Source organism: Myodes glareolus, chromosome 24, assembly GCF_982192425.1.
Source record: "Myodes glareolus chromosome 24, mMyoGla1.1, whole genome shotgun sequence".
NCBI classification, from domain to species: domain Eukaryota; kingdom Metazoa; phylum Chordata; class Mammalia; order Rodentia; family Cricetidae; genus Myodes; species Myodes glareolus.
The window spans coordinates 45,498,542-45,525,016 of NC_142049.1; the positions used below are offsets into that span (position 1 = coordinate 45,498,542).

The 26,475-nt window shown below is 36.6% G+C and overlaps 1 protein-coding gene across 1 annotated transcript; it reads left to right on the plus strand.

The window, feature by feature from the left end:
- Positions 1 to 21,317: 21,317 nt before the first annotated feature.
- On the plus strand, positions 21,318 to 24,324 carry LOC148118207 (mas-related G protein-coupled receptor member B2-like). Its single transcript, XM_087901349.1, has one exon. It carries the CDS (start codon positions 21,339 to 21,341, stop codon positions 22,317 to 22,319), a length of 981 nt encoding a protein of 326 aa, XP_087757475.1. The 5' UTR covers positions 21,318 to 21,338; the 3' UTR covers positions 22,320 to 24,324.
- Positions 24,325 to 26,475: the final 2,151 nt, after the last annotated feature.

The following is a 26,475-nucleotide window of genomic DNA, read 5'->3' on the forward strand; positions in this document are numbered from 1 at the left end:
GAGCTAGAAAGGTTTCTCCATTAAGCAACTCTACCTGAGGCACTCTTCACAGTGCATGGTTGCTGGTGAGGGAGTCTGATTTGTCTTTGAGAGTATAGCCACCGACTGGTGGGTTTTCTGAAGCCAAGAATGACCCAAAAGCCATGAACATGTCATCAGAATTAACAGGACTCAGTGGGAGTATCTTCCTACTGAGCCTGAACACTTGAGTTCAATTTCTGAGATTCACACAGTGTAAGGAGAAGAGTGACCTCCAAAATTTGTCTCTGATCTGTACAGGTATACTTTGGACATGTGCAGCATCCCCTCACCTATGCAAGAATGAAAATTATGAAAGAAACATCTGGACATCTGAAAGATGTAGAAAAGAAGACAGAAAATCAAAATTGGTAGAAGGGAATATAAAATAAGTAATAAATATTAGAAAAAAAGTGAAGTAAAGATTCAAAAACGACAATTAACAAAACAAAGAACTGCTTCTTACAAAAAGAAACTAAATTTAAACCTTCCAATTATATTAATTTAGAAGAATAGATATAGGACTTGAATAAACGATATCATTGGTGAAAACCTTTAACACTGATGTCAAGGCAATGTAAAATTTCTTTAGAGAATATCATGAGAGTATAGATACATAAAGGTTGGCAAGTCGATAAACATTAACATACATAGAGATATAAAAATTACCCCTCACCATGACACATTCATGAAGACACAAAAATGGTGAGGATAAAGCTGTGACTTGGCAACTAACAGCACACACTGTTCTTACGGGGGGGATGACTTTTGTTCCAATATCCAAACAAGACTACTCACAACTATCTGTAAATACAGCTAGATGGATCAAATACTTCTGGTCTGTATTAGCACATGCTCTACCATCACCACCACCACTACACACACACACACACACACACACACACACACACACACACACACAGGAAGAGAGAGAGAGAGAGAGAGAGAGAGAGAGAGAGAGAGAGAGAGAGAGAGAGAGACTTTAGCCTACATTGTTTGATGCTGTTGTTAGGGAGTGTTGACCATGGGTAGAATTCACGTGTTTGGGGTTGGGTGCCAGAATGACAGAATGTATCTTGATGACACAGTGTCCAGTGGGTGGCAGGAGTGTGGGCACATCCTGAAATCAGGTATCTCAGTTGTTTGCAGGCTGGTTAGAAATTCCTATGCCATTCTTTCATTGGATTATTTGATATTTTGTTTTTTGGCTTTCTGAATTCTTTATATATATTTAGAGATCTGCCCTCTGTGAGATGTGGGGTTAATGAGAATATTTTTCCATTCTGTAGGATGCTGATTTGTCTTATTCACAGTGTACTTTACCTTACAGAAGGTTTTTAGTTTCAGGAGGTCCCATTTATTAATTTTTGATCTCTTTGTCTGTGCTACTGTTATTATATTCAGGAAGTAGTCTCCTCCACCATTGCATTCAAGGCTACTTCTCTCTTTCTTTTCTATCAGCTTTACTGGAATTGAGCTTAGGTTGAGGTCTTTGATCTACTTGGACTTGTGTCTTGTGCATGGTTACAGACACAGATCTCTTTGCATTCTTCTAAACATTGACATATGGTAATGCCTGCACCATTTGTTGAAGATACTTTCTTTTCTCCACTGTACAGTTTTAGCTTCTTTGAAAAATTTTTGGTGTTCATCAGTTTGTGGATTAATGTCCAAGTCTTTGAATTGATTCCATGTATCTGTTTTTATGCCAATACCAAGCTGCTTTTATTACTACTGCTCTAAATTAAAGTTTGAAGTAAGGAATGGTGTTGCATCTAGATATTCCTTTATTGTACAGGATTTTTTTGCTATCCTAGAGTTTTTTTCCATTCAAAAGTGAGTATCCTCTTTTGAGGTCTGTACAGAATTGTGATGGGATATTGATGGAATTGTATTGAAACTGTTGGTTTCTTTTGGTAAGATTGTTATTTTTACTATGTTGATCATACTCATGCAGGAGTATGGGAGATCTTTTCATTTTCTGATATCTTCATCACTTTCTTTCTTCAGAGACTTAAAGAGCTTGCCATATAGGTCTTTCATTTGTTTAGTTAGTTACCCCAAGATATTTAATGTTATTTGTGACTATTGTAAATCAGGATGTTTCCCTGATTTTTTTAGCCCATTTATGATTTGTGTATAGGAGGGCTACTGGTTTGATTTTGAGTCAATATTGTATCCCTCAGTGTTGAGGAAGGTTTTATCGGCTGTAGGAATTCCCTGGGAGAATTTTGGGTTCACTTGCGTATACTGTCATATCATCCACGGATAGCAAAAGTTTGACTTCTTTTCCAATTTGTCTCATAAGTTTGTGTATGTTGTGCCTTCATATTCATTGTACTAGAGAAATCTTTAATTTATTTTTTATTTTTTTACTTGACACAGTGGTTATTCACTTGTGAGTTTCCATGAGATTGTAGTCTCTCTGCACATTGTGTTATTGTTGAATTCTATCTTTAAGCCATGGTGATCCAATAAAATACAGTGGATTATTTCAATTTTTTTATCCATTGAGATTTTCTTTGTGACCAAGTATGCGGTCAGTTTTAGAGAAGGTTTCACAACATGCTGCAAAGAAGGTTTATTGTTTTGTGTTTGGGTGAAATGTTCTATATTTGTCTATCAAGTCCATTTGAGTTATAAAGGTATTATATCCCTTTTTTGTCTGCTAAGAATCTTTCTAACAGACCTATCTGATGGGAAGAGTGTAGTGTTGAAGCATTTCACTATCCTTGCATTTGGTATGTTGTGTGCTTTAAGCTTTAGGAATATTTCCTTTACAAATGTGGGTGCCCTTGTAGTTGGAAAATAAATTTTCAGAATTGATACCTCATATTGATGGATTTTCCTGTGACAAATATGAATATAAATATGCAATGTCCTTCCCAATCTCTTTTGACTAATTTTAGTTTAATATCTATTTTATTAGATGTAACCTGAGGGGGCCTGCTTGTTGGGGTATCTGTCCCGCCCAGTACCCCACTACAAGTAAACCCCAAAGAAAATCACACATAGGACTCCAGAAGATTATAAACTGATTGGCCCATTAGCTAATTAGTTCTAATAACTTATATTAGCCCATTATTTTTATCTATGTTAGCCACATGACTTAGTACCTCATGGCAAAGAGCTTGTTCTAATTTTTTGGGAGAAATTAATGGTAACTATTCCAAAAGTGATAGATTTAACCACATAAAAAGAACTTCTTGGATTCTTCCTCGAATTGTACATGATGCACCTATAACTGGAACTCATGCATTTTATACTGATGTTAATAAATCAGGGAAGGCAGTATACAAATCAGATGAATTGAGTAAGACGGAACAAAGTCCTTATAATTCTGTCCAGAAGGCAGAATTATATGCCATTCTTTGGTGCTGAGGGATTTTTAAAAACCTCTTAATATAGTTACAGACTCACAATATGCAGAAAGAGTTATCCTGCATAATCAAACTGGTGAATTTATACAAGATGACACAGAGCTGACCTCACTGTTTATCCAGGAACAAGACATACTCAGGAATAGACTTTGTCCAATGTCCATAACACATCCGGTCCCATATGGGTCTGCCTGGTCCTCTAGCACAAGGTAGCGCTGAAACTGATCAATTTTTGATTGGAAGCGTGTTGCAGGACTCAAAATTTCATAAAAAAACATAACGTCAATAGTAAAGGCTTAAAGAAAGAGTTTTCCATTACATGGCAACAAGCTTAGGACTTTATAAAGAAATGTCCTACTTGTTTTTTCTATCGTCAAACACCGTTGCCTGCAGGGAGTAACCCAAAGGGTACTCAAAGAAATTAAATCTGGCATATGGAAGGGTTCCACTTTATGGAATTTGGTAAATTAAAATATGTACACCACACCATAGACATGTTTTCAGGTTTTCAATGGCCAACTGCTCTGAGCTCAGAAAAGGCTGATTCGGTAATCACACATGTATTGGAAGTTATAGCCATCATGGGTATACCTGCACAAATAAAGACAGACAATGGTCCAGCATATGTATCTAAGAAAATGAAATGCTTTTTTGCTTGTTATAATATAAAACACATTGCAGGTATACCAAATAATCCTACAGGTCAGGTAGTTATAGAAAGATCAAATTGTACTATAAAGGATATGCTAAACAAACAGAAAGGGACTGAAAATACCCCCAGAAATAGATTGCATAATGTTTTATTAACCTTAAATTTTCTTAACGCTAATGAGAAAGGAACAAAAGCAGCAGAAAGACATTGGATAATGGAAAAGTCTGCTGCACTAAGTCAACCGATTTATTTTAAAGGTGTGCTGATCTCTCAATGGAAGCCAGGAGATGTGCTACGTTGGGGAAGGGGTTTTGCTCTTGTTTCCACAGGAGAAGAAAAATTGTGGATACCATCAAAATTAATAAAGGTTCTATTTGAAGATGAGAAACCTCTTGGAAAGGAGAAATGACAGTTCATCGACAATGATGATAATCATACAGGTGGTAAGAAAAACATATAGAATGGGGGCAGGGTTCTGTTCTTATTTCTGCAGGAAAACACTCATCTTTAAAAAAATTCAAGAGACCCTGGATGTTTGAATACTGACAGATGGAAAAATAACTAACTAGAAAACTGAACAGGTTCTGGAAGTAAGATATACTAAATCATATTTCTAAATTTATAGAGCTGGATTTGGAGTTGGACTCTGGCTCAGTTCCTCTCTAATTCCAAGCCTGTTGTTAAGAGAGTTTCTGGAGTTTCTGTCTCATGTCAAGAGCCATAATATGGGACAGAAAGAAATATGAGTTTAGAAAACATTTTTTCTTTTCTTCATATCTATCATACCTTTCATTGAATATATCTATCATGCCTTTCATTGAATATATGTATGTCTGTATATGTCTATACGATTAATGTTTTCCACAATGAACAATGAGTTTTTCCTGTAGTGATATTGGATGTTTCCAGGAAGAAGATGGGACCCCATAACAAAATCTCCACCTGGTTGATATGATGTCATGATACTGACAGCACTACTACAAGATCTGTTTTGAGTACCAGCTGCACAAGACTATTCCAACTTAGTTAGCTGAAATGGGGCACTTCTTTCCCAACATTCTGGCCAGACCTCCAAAAAATACTCAGAGCCTATTTGCAATTTTAAAAGATATTGATCTTGAAATTTAACCATCATTTTATTTTCACAGGATCCCCCAGAAAGAACGTCCCCACTATGACAGCTGGGAGTAATAATAAGAGGACAACATCCCCTCTCCCAGTAAAGTTTGTCCTTGGGTTTAGGGACATCATTTAGGGGTTGATTATAGTTAGTATATGGTTGATGGTTGGGGGAGGAATTTTACAAGCTCAGGGATTTTTTTTTGAAAAAAAAAGGATAATTGGATGATGGGATAATAGATTGGTACTTGTGAGCTATTATTTTTAGACAAATATATTGATATTGATCCTTGTATATTGATACTAAGTTAAATTATATTGACTATTGTATGCATGCATGCTTCTGTCTCTGTTTAAAGCATTTTGATGTATTGATATATTGTATTGATATATCTATATTTACCATATTGCATTGTACATTTCTACCTCTGATTAAGATACTTATATATTGTTTATGTATATATATATATATATATTTACCATATTGCAATGTATATTTGTACATTATTTACATTTGGAGGTCATATTGTCCTCATTTATTGCACAGTTGTTTATTGTCTTAGTCTTTAAGTTAGATAGGTATTGAGAATTATATAGATCAATGGTCATCTATGTTTGTAGTTTATAATTAGACTAATCAGGTTCTTTAGATACATAGAGATTATGTTCAGTATAGATAGATAATCTTCAACCTCTTCAAAAAGCTATAGAAAATGGCCTTTAATCTAACACAGAGTTCCGTGGTAGTGAGACACAATCGCTCCAGGCAACACTGGTCTATTCCTGAGAGAATGTTGAGCACCAAAGACGCTCTACCTGGAGCCTTTCTTCTTGGCAGAACTGGCCTTTGGGTAAAGCAATGACCATACCTCAACTACTGACAGAGATACAGAGTCTCGGTAAATGGATAAAACAGGACTGTCATATCCTGCCAAGACAGGGTAAGATAGTTTTGAAAAGTATCTTGCCTTTGAAAATGGTATGTCAGTTACGTTAGGCCTTAGTTAAAGTTGGTTGCTTCAATGCCGCAACCATGACTTTGGGTGGTTGCCGAGGTAGCCAGTTGTCTGTGATTTGTTGCATGTTTTGGAAGTTGTTTGATTGCACTTCCTTATTACTCAGGTAACATTATTTCACTTCTCAGAACTTCAATGGGGTTGAAGACTAGAAATATAGTTACTTTCCACTCATGACTTGGTCAAGTTATTTATTATACAAGACTTAAACTAGTTGGAATAGGATATTAGTACTTATTGTATATAATTTCTAAAGAAAGAAAGGGGAAATGCTTTGGAATATTGCTCACATATACTAAAGGTTTGTCACTCATAATGGTTTAATAAAACACTGAAAGACCAGTAGTCAGGCAGGAAGTATAGGCAGTACAACAAGACTAGGAGAATACTGAGAAGATGAAAGACAGAGCGTCAGTCACTAAGAAGATGTAAAGGAAGCAAATTGAAAATGTCTTACTGAGAAAAGGTACCAAGCCTTGTGACTAAATATAAATATGAATTATGGATTAATTTAAGTTGTAAGAGCTAAATAATAATAAGCCTGATCTTATAGGCCAAACGGCTTATAAATAATATAAAATTCTGTGGTTCTTTGGAACCACAGAATCAGGGAAAACAGAAAGTTGCATCTACATTTGTGGTCTCTTAGTGTATAAAAAACTACCTCTACAGGCCTTCTTGGACTTCAGAGTCTCCATTGAGAAGCCAGGCATAATTCTGATAGGTCGGCCTATCAGAATTATTTGTTACCTGACCTTCTTCTTTTTCAGCTCTTAATATTCTTGCTTTATTCTTTATTTCTTTATTTCTTATGTTTAGTGTTTCAGTTAATATGTGTTGAGGGTATTTGTTTTGGCTCAGAGTATTTGATGTTATTCAACTACTATATTCCTTCACAGATATGCCTTTTTAGGTTGGGAATATTTTCCTCGATGGTTTTGTTGAATATATTTTCTGTGACTTTGAGCTAGATAGAGGTGTGATTTTTCTGTTGCTTTTATTCTTAGGTTTGGTCTTTTCATGGTCTTCTAGATATTCTGGGTGTTTTGTATTAAGAATTTATGCTTTCTTACTGATAAATCTATCTCTTGTATTCTGTTGGTTAAGCTTGCATCTGTGGTTCCTGACCCTTTACCTCAATTTTCCATTTCCAGAATTCGCTCAGTTTGTATTTCTTTTATTGATCCTATTTCAATTATAGAGTACTGAACTGTGTCTTTCACCTGCTGAATTGTTTTTTCTTGGCTTTCCTGACCTTCTTTACAGGATTATTAATTTCTTTCATTTTTGTTTGTCATTTCCTCTATTTGTATAAGGAAATTATTTATTTTCATTTATTTATTTATTTATTTTTATTTTAAAAAATTTCCACTTCCTCTCCTCCTCCCAATGCCCTCCCACTCCCCCCACTCTCTCTTCTCCTCCCTCTCCAGTCCTAAGAGCAGTCAGGGTTTCCTGCCCTGTGGGAAGTCCAAGGTCCTCCCCGCTCCCTCCAGGTCTAGGATGGTGAGCATCCAAACAGATGAGGTTCCCACAAGGCCCATCCATGCAGTACAATCGAAACTCAGTGCCATGGTCCTTGACTTCTCAGTTCATTTTCTTTTAAAGTGTCTCTATCATCTTTATGAAATATCCAGATTGGTAATTATAGGTACCTATGTTGATTCTTCCTACAATTGATGTAGGTGAAGGCTATACCTCTGGATGTCCTCTGATGCGACTGGGGCTGGTGGTGAGGTACACTGTCTATAGTAGTTTTGCCTGCTCTCAGGCTGTTAGGGCTCTTCCTCCAATTGGTGTAGGTGGGAGGCTGTTCCTTTAGTGTCCTCTATTGTGACTGAGGATAGGGGTGGAATAACCTCATCCTCTAATTGGTGCAGGTTGTGTTTGTGACTCTCTGTGGTGCTCTGATTCTACTTTTCCTCCAGTGAGTGTAGGTGGGGGGCTCTGATTCCAGGGCCCTGTGATGCAGCTTGAGATGGTGGTAGAGTGCCTTGGGCACAGGAGATTTTTCTGTTGATGAGGTATAATTTTAAGTTGGGTGAGGGAGGGGCAGAGGAAGTACCACATGACCTAGGCACTAGAGAGCTGGGCTGTCCAGCCAGGAGAGTGAGTGGGACTGTCCAGGCAGAAAAACAGCCAATTCCCCCTTCCTCCAGTCAGTGCAGATGGTAGCTGTGCTTCTGGGGCTCTATTGATGCAGCTGTGCTTGGGGAGGGGAGTGGCCTGGACACAGGAGAACTGCCTGCTGACTCACTACTTATGATGGTAAATCAGAAGCCAATGCTTTACCCTGTGCAATAAGCAAAGCTGAAAGTGCAGAGAACCAAAACATTCTCTAAGTTGTATCATTCTGTTCCCTGTTTATCGAGAAACCAACCAAACAATCAGTGTAACACACTAACTCAAAACCCAGTGAATATTTCCATCACTTAAAAAGTCATTCATATTAAAATAGATTGGGAAGATAAAATGGGATTTTGTAATTATAAAAAAGTTTCTACATAGTCCTGGAAAGATAGCTCAGGGAGAAAAATATTTGTCCTGAAATTTTAAGGGCCTGATTTCAAATCCTTATTACCAACAATGATGCTGTTTTGTGGTCTGCCTGCAATTTCAGCACATGGGAATACCTGGAAAAAGATGAATACCTAAACTGGCATAAAAGGAAAGTCTTGTTTCAACTGAAACTAACAGGGTGGGGAAATCTAAGTAACGCACAAGACCAGAGAATAAAGATAGGAGCCAGATCAACTGTGAAGAACAGTCTCGTGAAGAACGTGACTCAAAGGGGTAATGCTCACATGACACTTCAGATGCTAGATCCAAGTACAGGAAACCACAGGTCTCTCTGCTCTATTTATCAGCCTTTCTCAAGCACCAATCTCATTGCGTTCTCCAGGCTACAGAAGTCTTTCATGTAGATGGCTGACTAAGTGGACACTGGACACATCACCTCACCATAGACCAGCTTGCCACCTCCCATATGAAAAATGGATAATAGGTAAGAGGTTTTTTGAAACCTTTCTCCCAAAGATTTTATCTCTTTTTCTTAGTCTGTGACCATATAATTACATCTGGAGGTGGAGAATCCAAAAGGCCTAGATGTTTCTTAAGAATCAAGAGTTACAAATGCTACTTTTTAGCATTGTGTGTTAACAGACATGACTTCAGGAGATTGGAATCCTATGAGGTAAGGCAGTGCCCACTTCTTTAATTTCTCCTCATTCTTCTCTCATCTCAACTATTCAAATATTCTGTTATTGTGAGAATTATGCCACATTCCTCTACTTGGCAAGCCATATACTTGCAGGCACCCTCTATATAAGCATAGTTTTCTCAGTAACTCAGCCACCTGTGTTTCCAGAAATGGGAAATTTCTTTTTGTGTGTGTAGAAATGCAGCTCTGTAGGAAACAGATGGTCTAAAACTGAGTGACTGAAAAGAACAAAATTAGTATAGTTTAATGATAATATACAGATTATGGAAAATTAAACATGATGTTAAACCAAATTCCAACCCAAGGAGAATACATGGAGTACGTAGATGTACCAAAAGTAATAATCATCTGAACCAAGTGTTGGGTTCTACTGTAGATGCAGGTGTAGTTGTGCTAATTCAGATATATAACTAAGCTACTAATTTTTTATCTGAAAATTTTATTTCTTTGCACAATGTACTCTTACTACCCTCCCCTCTTTTTCCTCCATCTGATCCATTTTAACTTCCTTCTCCATAGCTACTAGACCCTTTCCCAGACTGATCACTTTTTGTCATGTCTGTAGTATAGCAAAAGGCAAGAGATATGTACTTAATGTTTCATACCTGGAAGGGTGAGCAGTTTGATTGGAAACTGATTGCTCTCAGGACATTAAATACAATTTTCCATGGCCTCCTAGTTTTAGATAGTTTCACAGAAGTGTGCTATTTCTATGACAAATATGAGATTCATACACTTTACCACACACACACACACACACACACACACACACACACACAACAATCCCAATCAAAACTGCAGTTGAAACTATCAAAGACTCTCAAGAAATACAGAGAAAAAGTGCCCAGACAAACAATTACAAGACAAAAAAACTTTCAAGTTTGCCATATTGAACTAGCTTTGTTTTGATCATCTTCTGATGGGTATGAGGCATGCCCTTAACTGTTATTTGTGTACCAACAAAATTTTATTGAAGAAAATTAGTATTTCTGTTGCTATCTGTTAATAATTACAGATAACAACAAGGTTAGGAATGAGGGCTAGTGTCCACTTGTTTTAGTGCTGGGATCCTGTCTGTCTAAGAATTGTACAGGCACTGTTCATGCTGCCACAGTCTCTATGAGTTGATATGTGCATCTGTCCTGTAATGTTAAGAAACCATTTCTCTGATGTCCTCCATCCTCACTGACTTCTACATTCTTTCCATCTACTCTTCCACAACATTTCAGTAGATAGATACGATGGAAAATTTTCTTAAAGAACCTAGTATTCCAAGGTCTCTCATTTTCATCACATTATTCAGTTTGGATCACTATTTTTGTTCCCATGTACTTCAGGAAGATGATTCAATACTAATTTGTGACCAAAACACCCATCTAGCTATGAGTCAGAATGTTGATAAGGGTCATTTTATTGCTAAATTTGTAGCAGAGTATGAGTATTTGTTTCTCCTTAGTTCATGGTCTATCCAGTCCCGGGTAGATTCCATCTCATGGAATGGCCTTCATTCCATTCAGATATTAGTTGATTAACATTTGAGACCTTATTGCATTAGTGTATTATGCATGACAAGTCACTCAAGTAGAGCAAAGTATGTATAGCTATATTGGTGTTCACTTTTCTCCTCAGGTAGTATACAGATTATCTTCCAGTACCATGAGCATAAGTCAGTAAAAGTGAAGGTTTTAGGTTGGCATCAGCTTCACTTCTTCACTTGAATAAGTTATATATGTGTTTTCTTCAGAAATAGGACCTTATCATCAGTTTATGAAGAGCAATAAAAATTTAGAAAAAGTCCATTTATTTGAGAGTCTCCAATGTGTTTCCTTTTGCCAACACTTCAATTAGGCATAACCCATTCTTGGCACTGAAGTTTTAATTTAATGGTAAGAGATGATTAGTAGTGTCTTTTTCTTCCATGTTATTTGCTGATTCCATTGAGATTTCTAAAATATATGTATATATTTTAAGAAGTATCTACTATAGCAGGTTTCCATATGAGCCTTCATATGATGCAGATTTAGCTGTCTCTCCTCATATTTCCTCCCTTACCTCTCATTTTAATGATCTGTTTCCACCTCATGCATATGAATCCATTAGTTTGCCTTCTATTTTTCCCACTAGAAGAACTATTTCCCTCCTCACTTAACCCACACTCTGTACCTAGCCTCTGTGGTTATACAGATTATAGCCTATTTATCAAATACTTAGCAACTAACACCCCGTATAAGAGGACTGACATGATATTGGTGGGTTTGGCTCTGACTGCCTCACTTGGAATAATTTTCTCTAGCACTGATTATTTTCCTGTGATTTTCATTATTTTATTTATGTATCAGTCTAAGCAAGAGCAGTTTTCCCCAAATGACTATCCTAATCGATAAGGAGCATCTTCGATGCCCATCTTAATCTTGAAGTCAATTGGTGCTGACAGGAGCAGATGAATATCATTGTTGTGAAAAGCCTTATGTTATTAAAACATTTTAAATGCTATATTCTGTAGTCTTTGAAAGATATGAAGAATGTCTATCTGAAATATATCTCTATATATCTAGAAAGTCTAACTAGTATGACTATAGGCTTGACTATTATCGATGATTATTGATTAACAACCTATATTTCCTAATTATACATTGCATTTTTAAATGAGCTACACAATCACAATACCTTAATCAAGAGCAGAAATATACATACAACAAGATTGACCTTAAATTTATATCAATAAAGCAAAATCCATACCAATACCAATATCAGATCCCCCTTTAAATGTAAAAGAACATTTACAAACAATATTTGAGAATATGGGTATAGTTTTTATCTCTTTAAACTTCTTCCTGCTATATGGGGGCACTATTAATCAGGTTCGTTATGGTATATCATGTGTGCTAGGTTTATCTCAGTCAGCAGTTGAGTGATGTATTTTTTTTGAGGGTGTTTACGGCAACTTTTCAGGAGGGCATGGTCTATCATACCATATTGATCTAAAAACAATACACAGGGTCTCATCTTCAGTGAAAAAAAGAACCTCTTTTTCAAAGCACCATATCCTTAGACCCTAATTCTGAAGTCATAATACTTTTATAATATACATGGTGGTTTAGCTTAGCAACACAAACAATGAAAACTCTCTTTGTACTTAGCTTCTTCACAGTCAAAAAATCCAAAGAAAACAATACAATATACAGAATCCAGAGTCTCTGTCGATTTTCCATTTTTTTGTGGCTTATTTTTCTTTACTTTTTAAAATCTATGACTGTTTGTACTCTGTCTCTTTAAAGACTTTACCCTTTATTTTTAATTATTAACTTTTTTTATGAGTTAGAAGTCATGCTTGTGGCACAGCCCTGAAAGCCGGTATTTTAAAACCTCTGCATCATTTTACTTTTACTGATGAATTAGGAAAATCTCTCTAGCAGCTGTGGCAAGTAGCCAGCAAACAGCAAGAAGTTGTGTTAAATTCTGTATTTGTGTCTAGAATTAGTTCTAAAGTCCTGTCAGGTTTGACATGGAGTCAATTTACCTGGCTGGAATGCTCATCTGTTGTAGGGAGTGTGGGTTCCTTTGTTCCCTCCCGACTGCCTGGCTAACTTACATCTGAAATAATCACACAGAAACTGGATTCATTTAAACACTGCCTGGCCCAAGAGCTCTAACTTTTTATTGGCTAATTTTTAAATCTTAATTTAACCCATTTTCACTACTCTGTGTATTACCACATAACTGTGGCTTACCGGCAAGATTTTAACCAGCATCTGTCCCAGGCAAGAGATTCATGGTGTTCTCCCTGATTCTTCTTCCCAGCATTCAGTTCTGTCTACTCCACCTACCTAAGTTTCGCCCTATTAAAAGGCTAAGGGAGTTTCTTTATTCAACCAATGAAAGCAACACATAAACAGAAGGCCCTCCTACATAAGATCTCCACAATTACCCCAAGATATTTTATTTTTTGAGAGTATGTGAAAGATTGTATTTTCCTGATTTCTTTCTTGGTCCATTTGCTGTGTGTATATAGAAGTGCTACTGATAATCATGAGTTAATTTTATATTGAGATACTTTGCAGAAATTGTCAGCATAAAAAGTTTTCTGGTAGAATTTTTAGAGTAATGGAGATGTTTTTGAAAAAGAATGGCCCCATTAGGCTCATATATTTGAATTCTAGGTTGTCAAGGAATGTCACTACTTAAGCAGGATTAGAAGGCTTGGCTTTGTTGGAGGAAGTTTGTCAGTGAGGGTAGACTTTGAAGTTTCAAAAACTCAACTTAGGCAAGTATCTCTCTCTTCCTACTGCCTGTGGATCAAAATGTAAAACTCTGAGTTGCTTTTCCAGCATCATGTCTACTTGTTTGCTGCTATTCTATTGCCATGATAAAAAAGGACTAAACCTCTAAAACTGTAAGCAAATCCCAATTAAATGTTTTTCTTTGGTCATCGTCTCTTTAAAGTAATAGAACTCTGAGAAAAACAGTCATTTATGAATACATTTCTCTCATTTGAAAATAAAGACATTTTGATGTTTCTTTCAAATTTGTTTTTTCTTCAGGCACTTCTGTTGTCTTATTTCTCCAGTTGAAATTTGAAATACTATATTGAATATGTGTAAAAACAGTGCATTATATAGTCTTATTTCTTAATTTTGTGAAAATGTATTGAGTTTCTCTCTGTTCTAGTGCATTTTTAGTGTGAGCTTTCTTACTGTAACTTGTATTATTTTGAGGAATGGCTCTTGTGTCCCTAGTCTCTCTATGAAGGGTGCTAGATTTTTAAAAACGCTTTTTATGCCTCTAGGGAGATGGCCATGTGGTTTATTCCTCTCTATTTTGCTTATATGGTAGATGCATTTTTTATTTTTATATATTGATCTATATTTTTAACTCTGAAATGAAGACTATTTGATCACCATGGATGTTATTTTTGATTTATTCTTTTTTATTTATTCTTAAATGTGACTTCTGAGCATTTTGTTGAATATTTCTGCATCTTTGTTCACAAATAAAATTGGTCTGTAATTTTCTTTCTTTTAGTGTCTTTGTGTGCTTTGTATATCATTGTTAATGTATCCTCATACAAAGAATTAGATAATGTTCATTCTGTTTCTGCTGAGGCATAGTGGCATTATTTCTTAAAAATCTCATAGAATTCTTTGCTGTATCTATCATGTCATTAGCTTAATTTTAGTTTGGAAACAATTATTTACTTCTTCTATTGTAGGAGCTATTGATCTCTTTAAGTAGCTTCTCTGATCATAATTTACCTATGGTAAGGGTAAATATAGAGATAATTTCTATTTCTTTTAGTTTTCCATTTTGGTGGAGTATGCATTTTTTTATGTATGTCCTTATGATTGTGTGTTTTTCCTGATGTCTGTAGTGATGCTCCCAGTTTGTGCCTAATTTTGTGAATTTGGATATTCTGTCTTTGCTGTTTAGTTAATTTGGCTAATGGTTTATCAATTTCATTGACTTTTCTTTAAGTATCAGGTCTCCATTTCATTGGTTCTCCTATTGTTTTATTTTATATTTTATATTTCAGCTCAAAACTTGATTATTTGCCATCCATTAGTTACCTGCTTTACTTCTTCCCTTTTCCTTAGAACTTTCACTTAAGGTTCTAATATGTGATCCCTCTGATTTTAATGTAGGTATTTACTTCAACGAAGTTGTCACTTAGAAGAACCTCCATCATCCCTCATAATTTTGGAATGTTGTGTCTACAGTTTCATTCAGTTATAGAAAGTTTTTATTTCTTAATTTCTCTCTTGAATTACTTCTCATTCAATAGTGCATTGTTCAGTTTCTACGAGTTTATAAACTTTCTGTTGTTCATATTCAGATTTAATCCATAGTTGTCAGAGAGAATGCATGGTATTATTTCAATTCTCTTGTATCTGTTGAGACTTGTTTTATGTATGTAGCCAATTTTGTTTCTCTTATGTACTTGTATATTCTTGTGTTTGATGGATAAGTGTATAGAATTGTCTTAGCCTCCTGGTGGCTTTCTCCTTTGACAAGTATGTAGCATCCTATCTTATAGCTTCTGTTTAGTTTTGGTTTCAAGACTATTTTGCCAGATATTAAACTGTCTACATCTGCTTGTTTCTTGGGTTCATTGGATTAGAATATCTTCTTCCAATTTTTACCCTAAACTGATGTATATCTTTGATAATATTGTATGTTTCTTGGATGCACTAGCAGGACTGTTTCTGTTTTTGAATTCAATCTGTTAGTCTATGTTTTGAAAATTGAGAACATTGATGTTGAGAGCTATTAATGAGCAATGTTTATTTATTCTTACTATTTTGTTGCTATGGTGTGGGTCCTCCTCCATTTGTATTTAATTATCTGAGTCTTTTTGTTTGCCTGGTTGTGGTTAACATCTTCAGATTGTAGTTTCCCTTCTACCATCTTCTGTAGAGCTGAAGTAGGAAGATACTGATGAAGTTTGGTTTAATCATGGGATTCTTTTTCTCCATCTATTATGGTTGCAAATTTTCACAGTATAGTAGTCTGTACTGACATCTGTGGTCTCTTAAGAGTTTGAAAAATATTCATCCAGGACTCTTAAGAGTGTGAAAAATATTCAAACAGGCTTTTAGCATTTCCTTTGAAAAATCAGGTGTTTTTCTAATGTTTCTGCTCTTAAAGAATGTTTGCTTGTTTTGCTGTTATTGTTCCCAAGCAAATTTTTAATATTCTTTCTTTACTCTGTTAATTTTTTTACTGTTTGTATCTTGACAGACTCTTCCCATTTTAGGTTATGGAAATTTTCTACTAGGATTTTGTAGGAGATATTTAATGTTCCGTTGACCTAATTGTTTTCCTTCCAAATTCCTATTATTCTTAGTTTTGGTGTTTTCATAGTGCCCAAGGTTTTCTGGAGGTTTTCTGCCTGAATGTTTCTTAGACTTAAATTTTTCTTTGACTTTTGTCTCCATGTGTTCTATTGTATCTTTGATGCCTGGGATTCTCTCTTCCTTGTCTTATAATCTGTTAGTGAGGCTTACCTCAGAGGGTTTTCTTTGATTCCCTAAATTTTTCATTTACAGATTTACTTCATTTTGGGTTGTCTTAGTGATTCTATTTCTACTTTCATATCCTCAATTATTTTTATAGTGACATTTTGTTTTGGCTATAGACTTCATTAAGATATTTATTCTTATCTCCTTTCATGTCCTTAAATATATTCATGATGGCTATTTTGAAGGTTTTTTTAAATACTTCAACTATATTGAATTTCTTAAACTCACTGTCATAGGATTGCAAGGTTTTGGTGCAGACATATTATTTTGACTGTTAATGTTTGTGTATTTGTGCTAGTGACTTGGTGTCTAGGTTTGGGATGGGAGCAATTCAATGTGTGGATACTCTATTTTGTCTTTGTTGAATGTGTATTTCATTCTTTAATTTATTTTGAACTCTATGGATCTTAACAATGTGGTGACTATGGACTGCCTCTGTGTTCCAGGAACATCTGGTAATTGGTGTACTGGGTAATATTGATGTCTAGGCATTGCGACTAGCAGTGATGAATGAATATGGGACACGTGGGGCAGGAGAGGGTCCTAGAAAGGGGGACAACCGGTATGTTCAGAGGTTCATCAGAGTCCCTAGAAAGTATTCTTTCTGCATTCAAATGTATTCAAAGATATTTTCAACCAAATCTTTTGTATATATAATCACTCCCCTCAGAAAACAGAAGACAGGAAAGAAAATGGTAACTGACATCTTCCATACAGACTCATTAGAACTATGTAGGGATGTCTAGGATTAACAATGAGGTATGTATTACCTCAGAAAGTGTAGTTACAAGGATTGATTGGATGAAGAGAAGTTAAAAAAAACAAAATTGGCTCTAGCAACCATGTTTGTGGATACAGCCTCAGAAAAGGTAGTGTTCCATTCTTGGGCACTACTCTAGGGATTTATCTCAGTGTGGTTCATTGGTTTCTATGAACTTATGCCAGGTATTTAATTCTCCTTATGTGGTGTCACTTCTGTGGAATGATTTTACTGCCTTGAAAATTTAGAAATCCTAGAGAATTAAATGAAGTGAAGAAATGGGAGTATGTAGGGATTTTTTTTAAAGTTTATGGGGTATGATTTATACATAGAAATAGAGACTTAAACAGAAGGAAAGCTTGTTAGTAGTTAACACATGTAGGGAGATGTTTATATGTGACTCAGGAATGCATCAACTTTCTCGTTTTAGAAGAAAAGAATCTGTGTTCCAGGTATAACCACAGGGTCCAGTGGATAATTGCAAAACCCTTATCCACATGCTGCAAATATTGTACTGTCGCCTAGTATCAAGAGAAGCTGAGTGAAATACAATTAATAAAAGCTCAGGGTCAGAAATTGGGGTTAAACCTGAAGATCTGAAAAAAAAAACAGACAGTCCCTGGCTCTAACCTCGACCTCAATCTGAAAATGGGTATCTTGCCTTCATGATTCTCAGAATGAGCCTGTGTATTGAAAGTTGTTTACTCCAATTTTATAATCCTCTCTGGGGCTTGGATTAAAGGTGTGCACAACCATCATTAAAGGCATGCACCACCCAGGTTCTATGGCAACTAGTGTGCCTTCTTTGATCAAAGGTGTATTATATGGCTACTGAGATTAAAGGTATGTGTTCCCATAATCTGATCTGTAAGGCTGACCAGTGGGACTGTTTTACTCTCAGATATTCAGGCAGGCTTTATTTATTAAAATACAATTGAAATGCCACTACAGATGAGTATTGAGATTATTTTACTGACACATTAAATTCTAAAAATTATGATGTTGCAGAAGTCACATATTGATGGCGAATTGCAAGTATCTACAAGCCACTTGTTGACAGTCACAGTCTACATGTATGTCAAGAATTTCCTAGAAACAACACACAGGTCACATTTTTCATAGCTGTGTAATGGGTACCTTTAGCGAAGTATGCAGGAGACTCAAGCTGTGAATGAGCTGATGCTGGACCTTGTGATTTCTGCAACATCTTTGTACACTAAGCCTTAGATTCTCTGATGCACATGTGCTGGAGGCTGCGGTTACAACCACAAACACCAGACGAGTCTAGACTTTATAGGACATTGATTTAATTAAAGGGACATAAAGAAGTCATGTTCATAAATAGAGATACAAACTTTATTCATTGCAGAAAAGGAAAGACAAAGTGACCTTAGAGAGAAAATTAACATTGTAGTTTTCCTTCCACTCATTATCTAGTGACGATGAAGGAATGCAGAGCATGTGGCTGATGCTTCAACCTGACTTCAATCTCTGATAGATAATGCAACTTCTTTCCACCCATATTCTTCCAGGTTAGGGAGCCTTCATCCATGTGGATAACTGACAGTTGTCTGTTCTAAATAAAGAAATAGATCAAGAATCTAGTTGTCTGTATTACTTGCCCTTATTAATTTTTCCTTTTCTTGATTACTTTCTACTACTTGAATTTAGAATTTTGCTGCAACAAACCATTGTTTAAGAGTTCATTTTGGATTTGACTTGGTCATTTTTACTGAGATTGCTATCTCCAAGTTTAGTTGGTCATGGACCATGGAAATTGATGGAGAGGACTATTGTAGGACAAAGACCCTAATACAGAGCCATGTAAAAATGTTTGTGTCCTTGGAACATGTCTTAAACCCTTCTGTGCTTCCTTCTCAATTCAAGTTCCCACTCCAACCCCTTCTTTCATTCCCTCTACACACCCTTTTACCCACCACCATCTAATCCTCAGAGAAGGTAAGGCACGTTGCTTTGGGAAAGGCCCAAGACCCTCCCTACTATATCTAGGCGGGCAAGGTATACATCCAAAGGGAATAGGATCCCAAAAAGTCAGTACAAACAGTTGGGATAAATCATGGTGCCACTACAAGTGGTCCCTCAGTCTCCCCCAACCATGCAACTATCAACCACATTCAGAGGGACTAGTTTGTTCCTATGCTTGTTCCTTCCCAGTCCGGGTGAAGTTGCTAAGCTCCTATTAGCTCAGGTAAACTGTTTCAGTGGGTAAACCCATCATGGTCCTGACCTCTGTGCTCATATTCTCATTCCTCCCACTCTTCAGCTGGACTTGGGAGCTCAGTCCAGTGCTACGATGTGGGTCTCAGCCTCTGTTAATCATCAGGGGCTCGGTTAAGGTTCTATGGCGATATTTAAGATAATCATCAGTCTGACTACAGGGCAAGTCAAGATCAAACCCCCCATCCTATATTACTTAGTGTCTTAGGCAGGGTTATCCTTGTGGATTCCTGGAAAATACTCTAGAATCAAGTTTCTGCTGACCCTTTAATGATTCCCTCAATCAAGATAGCTCTCTCCTTGCTCTCTGTCCTTCCTCCATCTCGACTATCCCATTCCCTCAAGTTCTCCTCAACCCTCCCCTCTTTTCTCCTCTTTCCCTCCTACCTTCACTTCTTCCTCCCCCCCCCCACATGCATGCTCCCAATTTTGTCAGGTGATCTTGTCTGTTTCCAATTTCCAGGTGGGCCTTTATATGTTTTTCTTTGGGTTTACCTTATTACTTAACTTCTCTAGGATCATGAACTATAGGCTCAATGTCATTTGTTTATAGCCTGTATCCATTTATGAGTGAGTACATATAATATTCATGTTTTGAGGTCTAAGTTACCTCACTCAGGATAGTGTTTTCTAATTCCATCCATTTGCATGCAAATTCAAGATGCCTTTGTTTTTTTACTGCTGAGTATTCTAATGTGTAAATGTACCACATTTTCTTTATCCATTCTTCAGTTGAGGGGCATCTAGGATGTTTCAATGTTCTGGCTATTACAAATAATGCTAGTAACATAGGTGAACAAATGTTTTTGCAGTATGATTGAGCATCTTTTGGATATATGCCCAAGAGTGGCATTGCTGGATCCTGAGGTAACTTAGATTGTGCTTGAACTCATAGAACTCTCCATAGCCCTCCTCTATTGTCTGATATTTCTTGTTTTCCTTGTTCTACTAATTTCTTTTTTTCATTAAGGGGGTGGGAAGATCAGTTAACCTCAAATCAGTGCCTAAATTTGGGCTGAAACACCTTAAGGCCATAAATATCATCTTTTTTATACATTCCTGGGTTTGAGATCACAAAGCTCATCATTAGTCATCTTGCAGCATAAGTCATTATTTCAAACACACTAGAATTTTCCAATGACAGAAAGCTCAGCAATAAAATTTTCTTCCTTTTCTATAGGTTTTTAATATTAACTTGCTTTAAATTTATGCAAAACATTTACTATCAATTTGAATCTACTCTTGGATCTATGATTAATTTATTCATTTGTTCAGTGTAAAGTCTTGATTCCCCACTGTCTCATTAGAGAGATGTATAATTGTGATATAGCAACCAACAACAGAAATATGCTTAATATCTTCAATGACTTCCATGATTTCTAGTTTCAAATCTGAAATGGAGACTTATTAGCCTTTGTCTGTAGGTTTGCTTCTTTTCATACTGGTCTTAGCACGATTTGTCATTTCCTTCATTACTCTCTCTCATGATTTCCATATTTTCCCATTTGGCAGCCTTCCCTGCCAGGACTGAGACTAGCTGATGGTCATGCTTCTGGCTTCCAAATTCCTGTACCAGAAAGGAACCAGTTTTAGGACAGAAAGAATTTGGGCTTCATGGTTGTGTTTCTTTCTCACATGGTCAGTTACCCTGAATGTCTCTACTGGACCACCGTCTACTCTTACATGAGTACAGGGCATGGGTTGTAGATAGCCCAAAAATACAAATTGGATTCAAATTAATGCTTCATAAATATTTCATTTGATAAATTATTTAATCTACCCAATCCTGTTTCTTCTCCTCATGAACCAGCTCAGTCATTACCACAGAGCAGGGTAGTCCTGGGAATCAGAGAGTGCACAGCATGTGCTCATGTCCTTTTATTTTCTGTTCCAGGAGCACTAGTGGAGATTTCCTAAGCATGGATGCCAACTTCTCAACCTGGGAGACTACCATCACAGCACCAAATGAAAGCTTCTACTCTTATTATTCACATTGTGAAATCATGGACCAAGTCATGCTTTATCTTTCCCTCATCTTTATCCTAGTTGGGATAGCAGGAAATGCCATTGTGTTGTGGATTCTGGGCTTCCAAATGCACAGGAATGCCTTCTCTGTGTATATCCTCAACCTGGCTGTGGCTGACTTTCTTTTCCTGAGTTTTCAATTTGTAGATTGCTTGTTTTATGCCATTTACATCTTCTCTTTCATTTCCATCGACATACCTTTGTTTCTTTTTGTTGTGCTAAGAGTTGCTTATTATTCTGGCCTGAGCATTCTCAGTGCCATTAGTGTTGAGCGCTGCCTGTCTGTTTTGTGGCCCATCTGGTATCACTGCCAGCGCCCAAGGCTCACATCAGCTGTCACATGTGCCTTGCTTTGGGCTCTCTCCCTGCTGTTGAATGTGCTACATGGAGAGGCATGTGGCTTACTTCTTAATAGCTTTTCATTTTTGTCATGTGATGCATTAATTTATATCTCAAATTATTGGACAATTGCTTTATTTGTGATTCTCTGTGGGTCCAGCCTCACCTTGCTGGTGAGGATCATCTGTGGCACACAGAGGATTCCTGTGACCAGGCTGTTTGTGATCATTGTACTCACAGTGCTGTTCTTCTTGATCTTTGGTCTCCCCTGGGGCATCTACTTTCTCCTCTACCAATGGTTTAAACATACGGATTATGCTAAAATTTGTGGTCTTCCTGCGCCAATATTTCTTCTATCCTGTGTTAATAGCTGTGCCAACCCGATCATTTACTTCTTCATTGGCTCCATCAGGCACCGCAGATTCCAGAGGAAGTCTCTGAAGCTGTTTCTTCAGAGAGCCTTGCAGGACACTCCTGAGGAGGAAGGTGGAGAGAGGGTCTGTTCAAGAGAGACTGAAGAACATGAAACACTGTAGTGCAGCGGCTGAGAGATGCTCTCATGAGACAGAAGCAGTTTTGAGAGAGAAGCTTTTTCCCATATGTGTGGGTTATTTTCACAACCTTGTTCAGTTTTTCACCTGACTTCAACCAGTTTTTAAAAAGAACAACCTTTTGTGTGGAAGTGGAGTGACCCAAAACTTTTTATGCAAGCACTGACTGCAGCATTTCTGGAGTTTCTTACACAGGGCCTCATCAAGCCCATTTAAAGGGGCTCCCTGTAAGTGTTCTGGGTGTATGGATTGCCTCCGCTGATGAGAAATCCCTCCTTCATCATAAGGCATAAAAAGTGCAGAAATGGTTTACATTTCTTATGCACTGAAATTTATAGCAGTTAAATAATTGCTATAGTTTACTAAACTTTTTTCACAGCATTTTTCCTTGTTACAAGAGTTAAACAGATATACCTTACAATGCCAGTTCTTATTAATGTCTATAGGTTTTGAAGAATCAATGTAGCTATGATCTTTCTTACAAAAATTGTTTAGTAAGCAAATATGCATTTTCAAGAGAAATCTATCTTAAATCTCTTCTCACCAAGTGGTTTCCCTGCCTTCAAATTCACTGTTCTGTCTTTTTCCGCATTGGAAGAATCTGGTCAGGTATTGTAATGAGATCTGTCAATCTCCATGCATATCTGAAGGGAGAGGGAGAATGTCATCTGAGGTTCCCTTCACAAGGCCTTGCTTAGCATTCCTTGGTCAATTCATTTCTCTTCCTCTCTTCTTTGCCATGATCTCCCTCTCCCTGAATGCCTAATTCTTTAAGACTAATTTTCAAAGAAGTTCTTTAGGACAGGTTCCCTTGAAATCAACCATGCTTCAAATTTATGTGGGCCATTAGCAGAGCCCACAGCTTTTATTTCTTGAATTATGCTTATTTTAGTAACATTTTTCTATAAAATGCTGTTCCAATTTTAAAGCTGAAGTATGTGATAATTTCAATTGAAGCATAATTAAGAGAGCATAGTATGGACATATAAAAGGGGAAACCCAACAAATTTCCTTAAGCAATTGTGAGTAGAGGACTGAGAATCAATAAAGGCCCAGAAGGTCTCTTACTCTGCTTATTCCATTTCCTATTCAGTCATAACTCTTTGGATCAGAGGTCAGTACTATACAAATTACTATCCTGAACTAAAATTTAGATTGCAAATTGGAGGACTGTAACATGAATATTGGTAAGCATGTTGTGGAAAGATTGTTACATTTGAACAAACTAATATATACATCATCTCGTGTAAATATTTATTTTTTTCTCCTTGTGAAAAAACTTCATTTTTAGCAAAAGACTGTGTGCAATTCACTGCTATTGCATAGAGATCTCATGCTGTTAATTACTGTGGTAGTTTGAATGACAATGGCCCCTGTAGTGACATGTATTTGAATTCTCGGTCCCCACTTTGTGGAGCTGTTTAGAAATGATGAGGGGGTGGGACCTCATTATGGAGGAAGTGTCACTTTGGTATATTTTAAGGTTTCAAAAACCCACTTTATTTCTATTTCCTCTCTTTCTTTCCTACTTTCTCTCTTTTTCTTTCTTTCCCTTTGTATTAAGCTTGTGGACACACTCAACCATTTCCTCAGAACCATGCCTGTATAATTGTTTGCCCACAACTATGTTTTATGATATGGCTAAAGTCTATGAATACCAGTGAGTGAATTGTTCTGGTTTGAATAGAATGAGCCAAATAAGCTTTGATTGATTGGTGCAACATTGGTGGGATGTTTTGTGAAAGATCATGAGAGAAGTGTTTGTTGGAGGAGGTATGTCACTTGGGGTAGGCTTTGAGGTTTTAAAAACCTGTGCCCTTCCCAGTTTGTTGTCTCTTCATCTCTACCTCTCAAGCTTGTGGATCAGAAGTGTAGACATAGCTTTTACTCCAATTCCATGCTTGCCCATATGCCTGCTGCTATGCTCTCTGACATGATGGTCATGGACTGTACTATGAGTCCCCAAATAAATATGTTCTTTTGAAAGTTACATTGTTCATGGTGTCTCCTCACAGTAACCAAAAATGAACTAAGACAATGAATTTTGCTTCATCTTACACCATGATCATGTACTGGGATACTATAAGCTTGGGGAACCGACAGAAAAATAAATCTAGGTTTTGATATAAATGGTGTGGTAGGTCCTTATGTCTATGTGTTACATTTATTGGTTAATGAATAAACTGGCTTGACCTATAGCATGGGAGAAGAAAGGGAGAGTTAAAGAGAAGCCATGGAGCCACCAGAGAAAGATACTGGGAACTTTACCTGTTCAGCCACAGTTAGGTGGTGATAGACAGATTAATAAAAGTAGACTAAATTAATATAAGAGTTAAACCAAAAGAAACTAACACTACTGGACCAAGCATTGATTTAATTAATACAGTTTCTATGTGATTATTTTGGATCTAAGCTAGCTGGGCAACTGGGAATCAACAAACGGCCCTCCTCCATCAAATTGGCAACGACTAAATCCATGTAAAACCTGAAAGGGCTTGAAAAGAAATTCTAGACACTAAAAAACAAAGTTTAGCCACATTTTATTTCCAAATGGGCTTTGCTTTAATTGGCATGCTGTAGATCCTTTAAGAGAAGTCTTACTAATTCAGTGGTAGCAGGAATGCAGTTTCAAAACGACAGCTTCCTGGCCATGGACCATGAACTCAGACTTTTCAGAATGGGGTTTGTGAGCAGCTTGCTGCAGCTGGGGTGGTGTGTGTGGCTTAGAGGTACAAGCAGCTCTGCCAAGCTGGACTGGGCGGGGCAAGCAGAAAATACCATTATACCCTAGTAATGACGCAGCTTAAGTTTTAAGAAGTGCTTGACATTTTAAAAAGCACTCCTGGACAGTAAAGAATTACAGAAATTCAATAAAGACAAATCCATATGGAAAAGAAATCTAAATGAGTCACAGTGTTAGATAAATATATGTAGGCTTGGGAGAAAGAAGAAAATGAGTATAGAGATTCATAAAAGGAAGTTTATGGGTTTTTAAAAAAAGGTAAAGTCTTTAAAGAGACAGAGTACAGATAGTCATAGATTTAAAAAAGTAAAAAAAAAATAAGCCACATAAATGTGGAATATACACAGAGTCTGGATTATGTATACTCTTGTATTTTCTTTAAATTTTTTGACTGTGAACAGCTGAGTACAGAGAGACATTTCATTGTATGGACTGCTTAGCTAAACCAACATGTATATTATAAAGGTATCATGACTTCCAAATTTAGATCTAATGATATGTTGCTTTGGAAAAGAGGTTCTTCTTTTGTTTCCACAGAGGATGAGAACTTGTGGATTGCTGCCAGACTAATATGGTTTGATGGACCAAGAGTCCCTGAAAGATTGCTGTGAACACCCCAGAAAGAAAATACTTTGCCCAGTAAACAACAGGAAGAATTTTGGAGAAACTACACCTATATCCCCAAATATTGTTTATAAATGTTTATTTATATTTAAGGGGAGATATGCTATAGATATTTCCATTGGTATAGATCTTGGTTTAAAATAAAAATTTAAGGTCCATCTTATTATATATATATTTCTGCTATTGAAAAAGGTATTGTGATTCTGTAGTGCATTTTTAAAATGTAATGTATAAATAATAAATATAAGATAATAGATAAACATCTATAATAGTCAAGGTTGTAATCATTTTAGTTAGATTTTATAGATGTATAAAGATATTTTTTCAGTTAGATAGGTATTCTTCAAATCTTTCAGAGACCTTCAGAATATGGCATTTAAAATGTTTAAAAACTTAAAACTTTTGATGACAATGGGACACATCTGCTCCTGGCACCATCAATTACTTGGAAAAAAGATGGACATTGAAGAGATTCCTCATGGAGTTTGTTAGCCATTTGGGCAAGAAACTACTCTTGCCTGGATATGCAAGACCCACAAAAAAATGACCGCTGAACTTGCTTAAAAGCCAGATGGTCCTTTGGGATTCCTGCTTCATGAAAGAGTCTGCTAAACATTCTGTAGGATACAGAAGAAATTTACTGACATATTGCCAGTATAGGTGGAACTGTCTTTGAATTTTCCTGCCTCATGGAAAAGTCTGATGGATACTAAGGGCCTGTAGGCTAAAGATGGATCTTGCAATGGTACAGAAGAACTTTTGGTAACTGTCCAG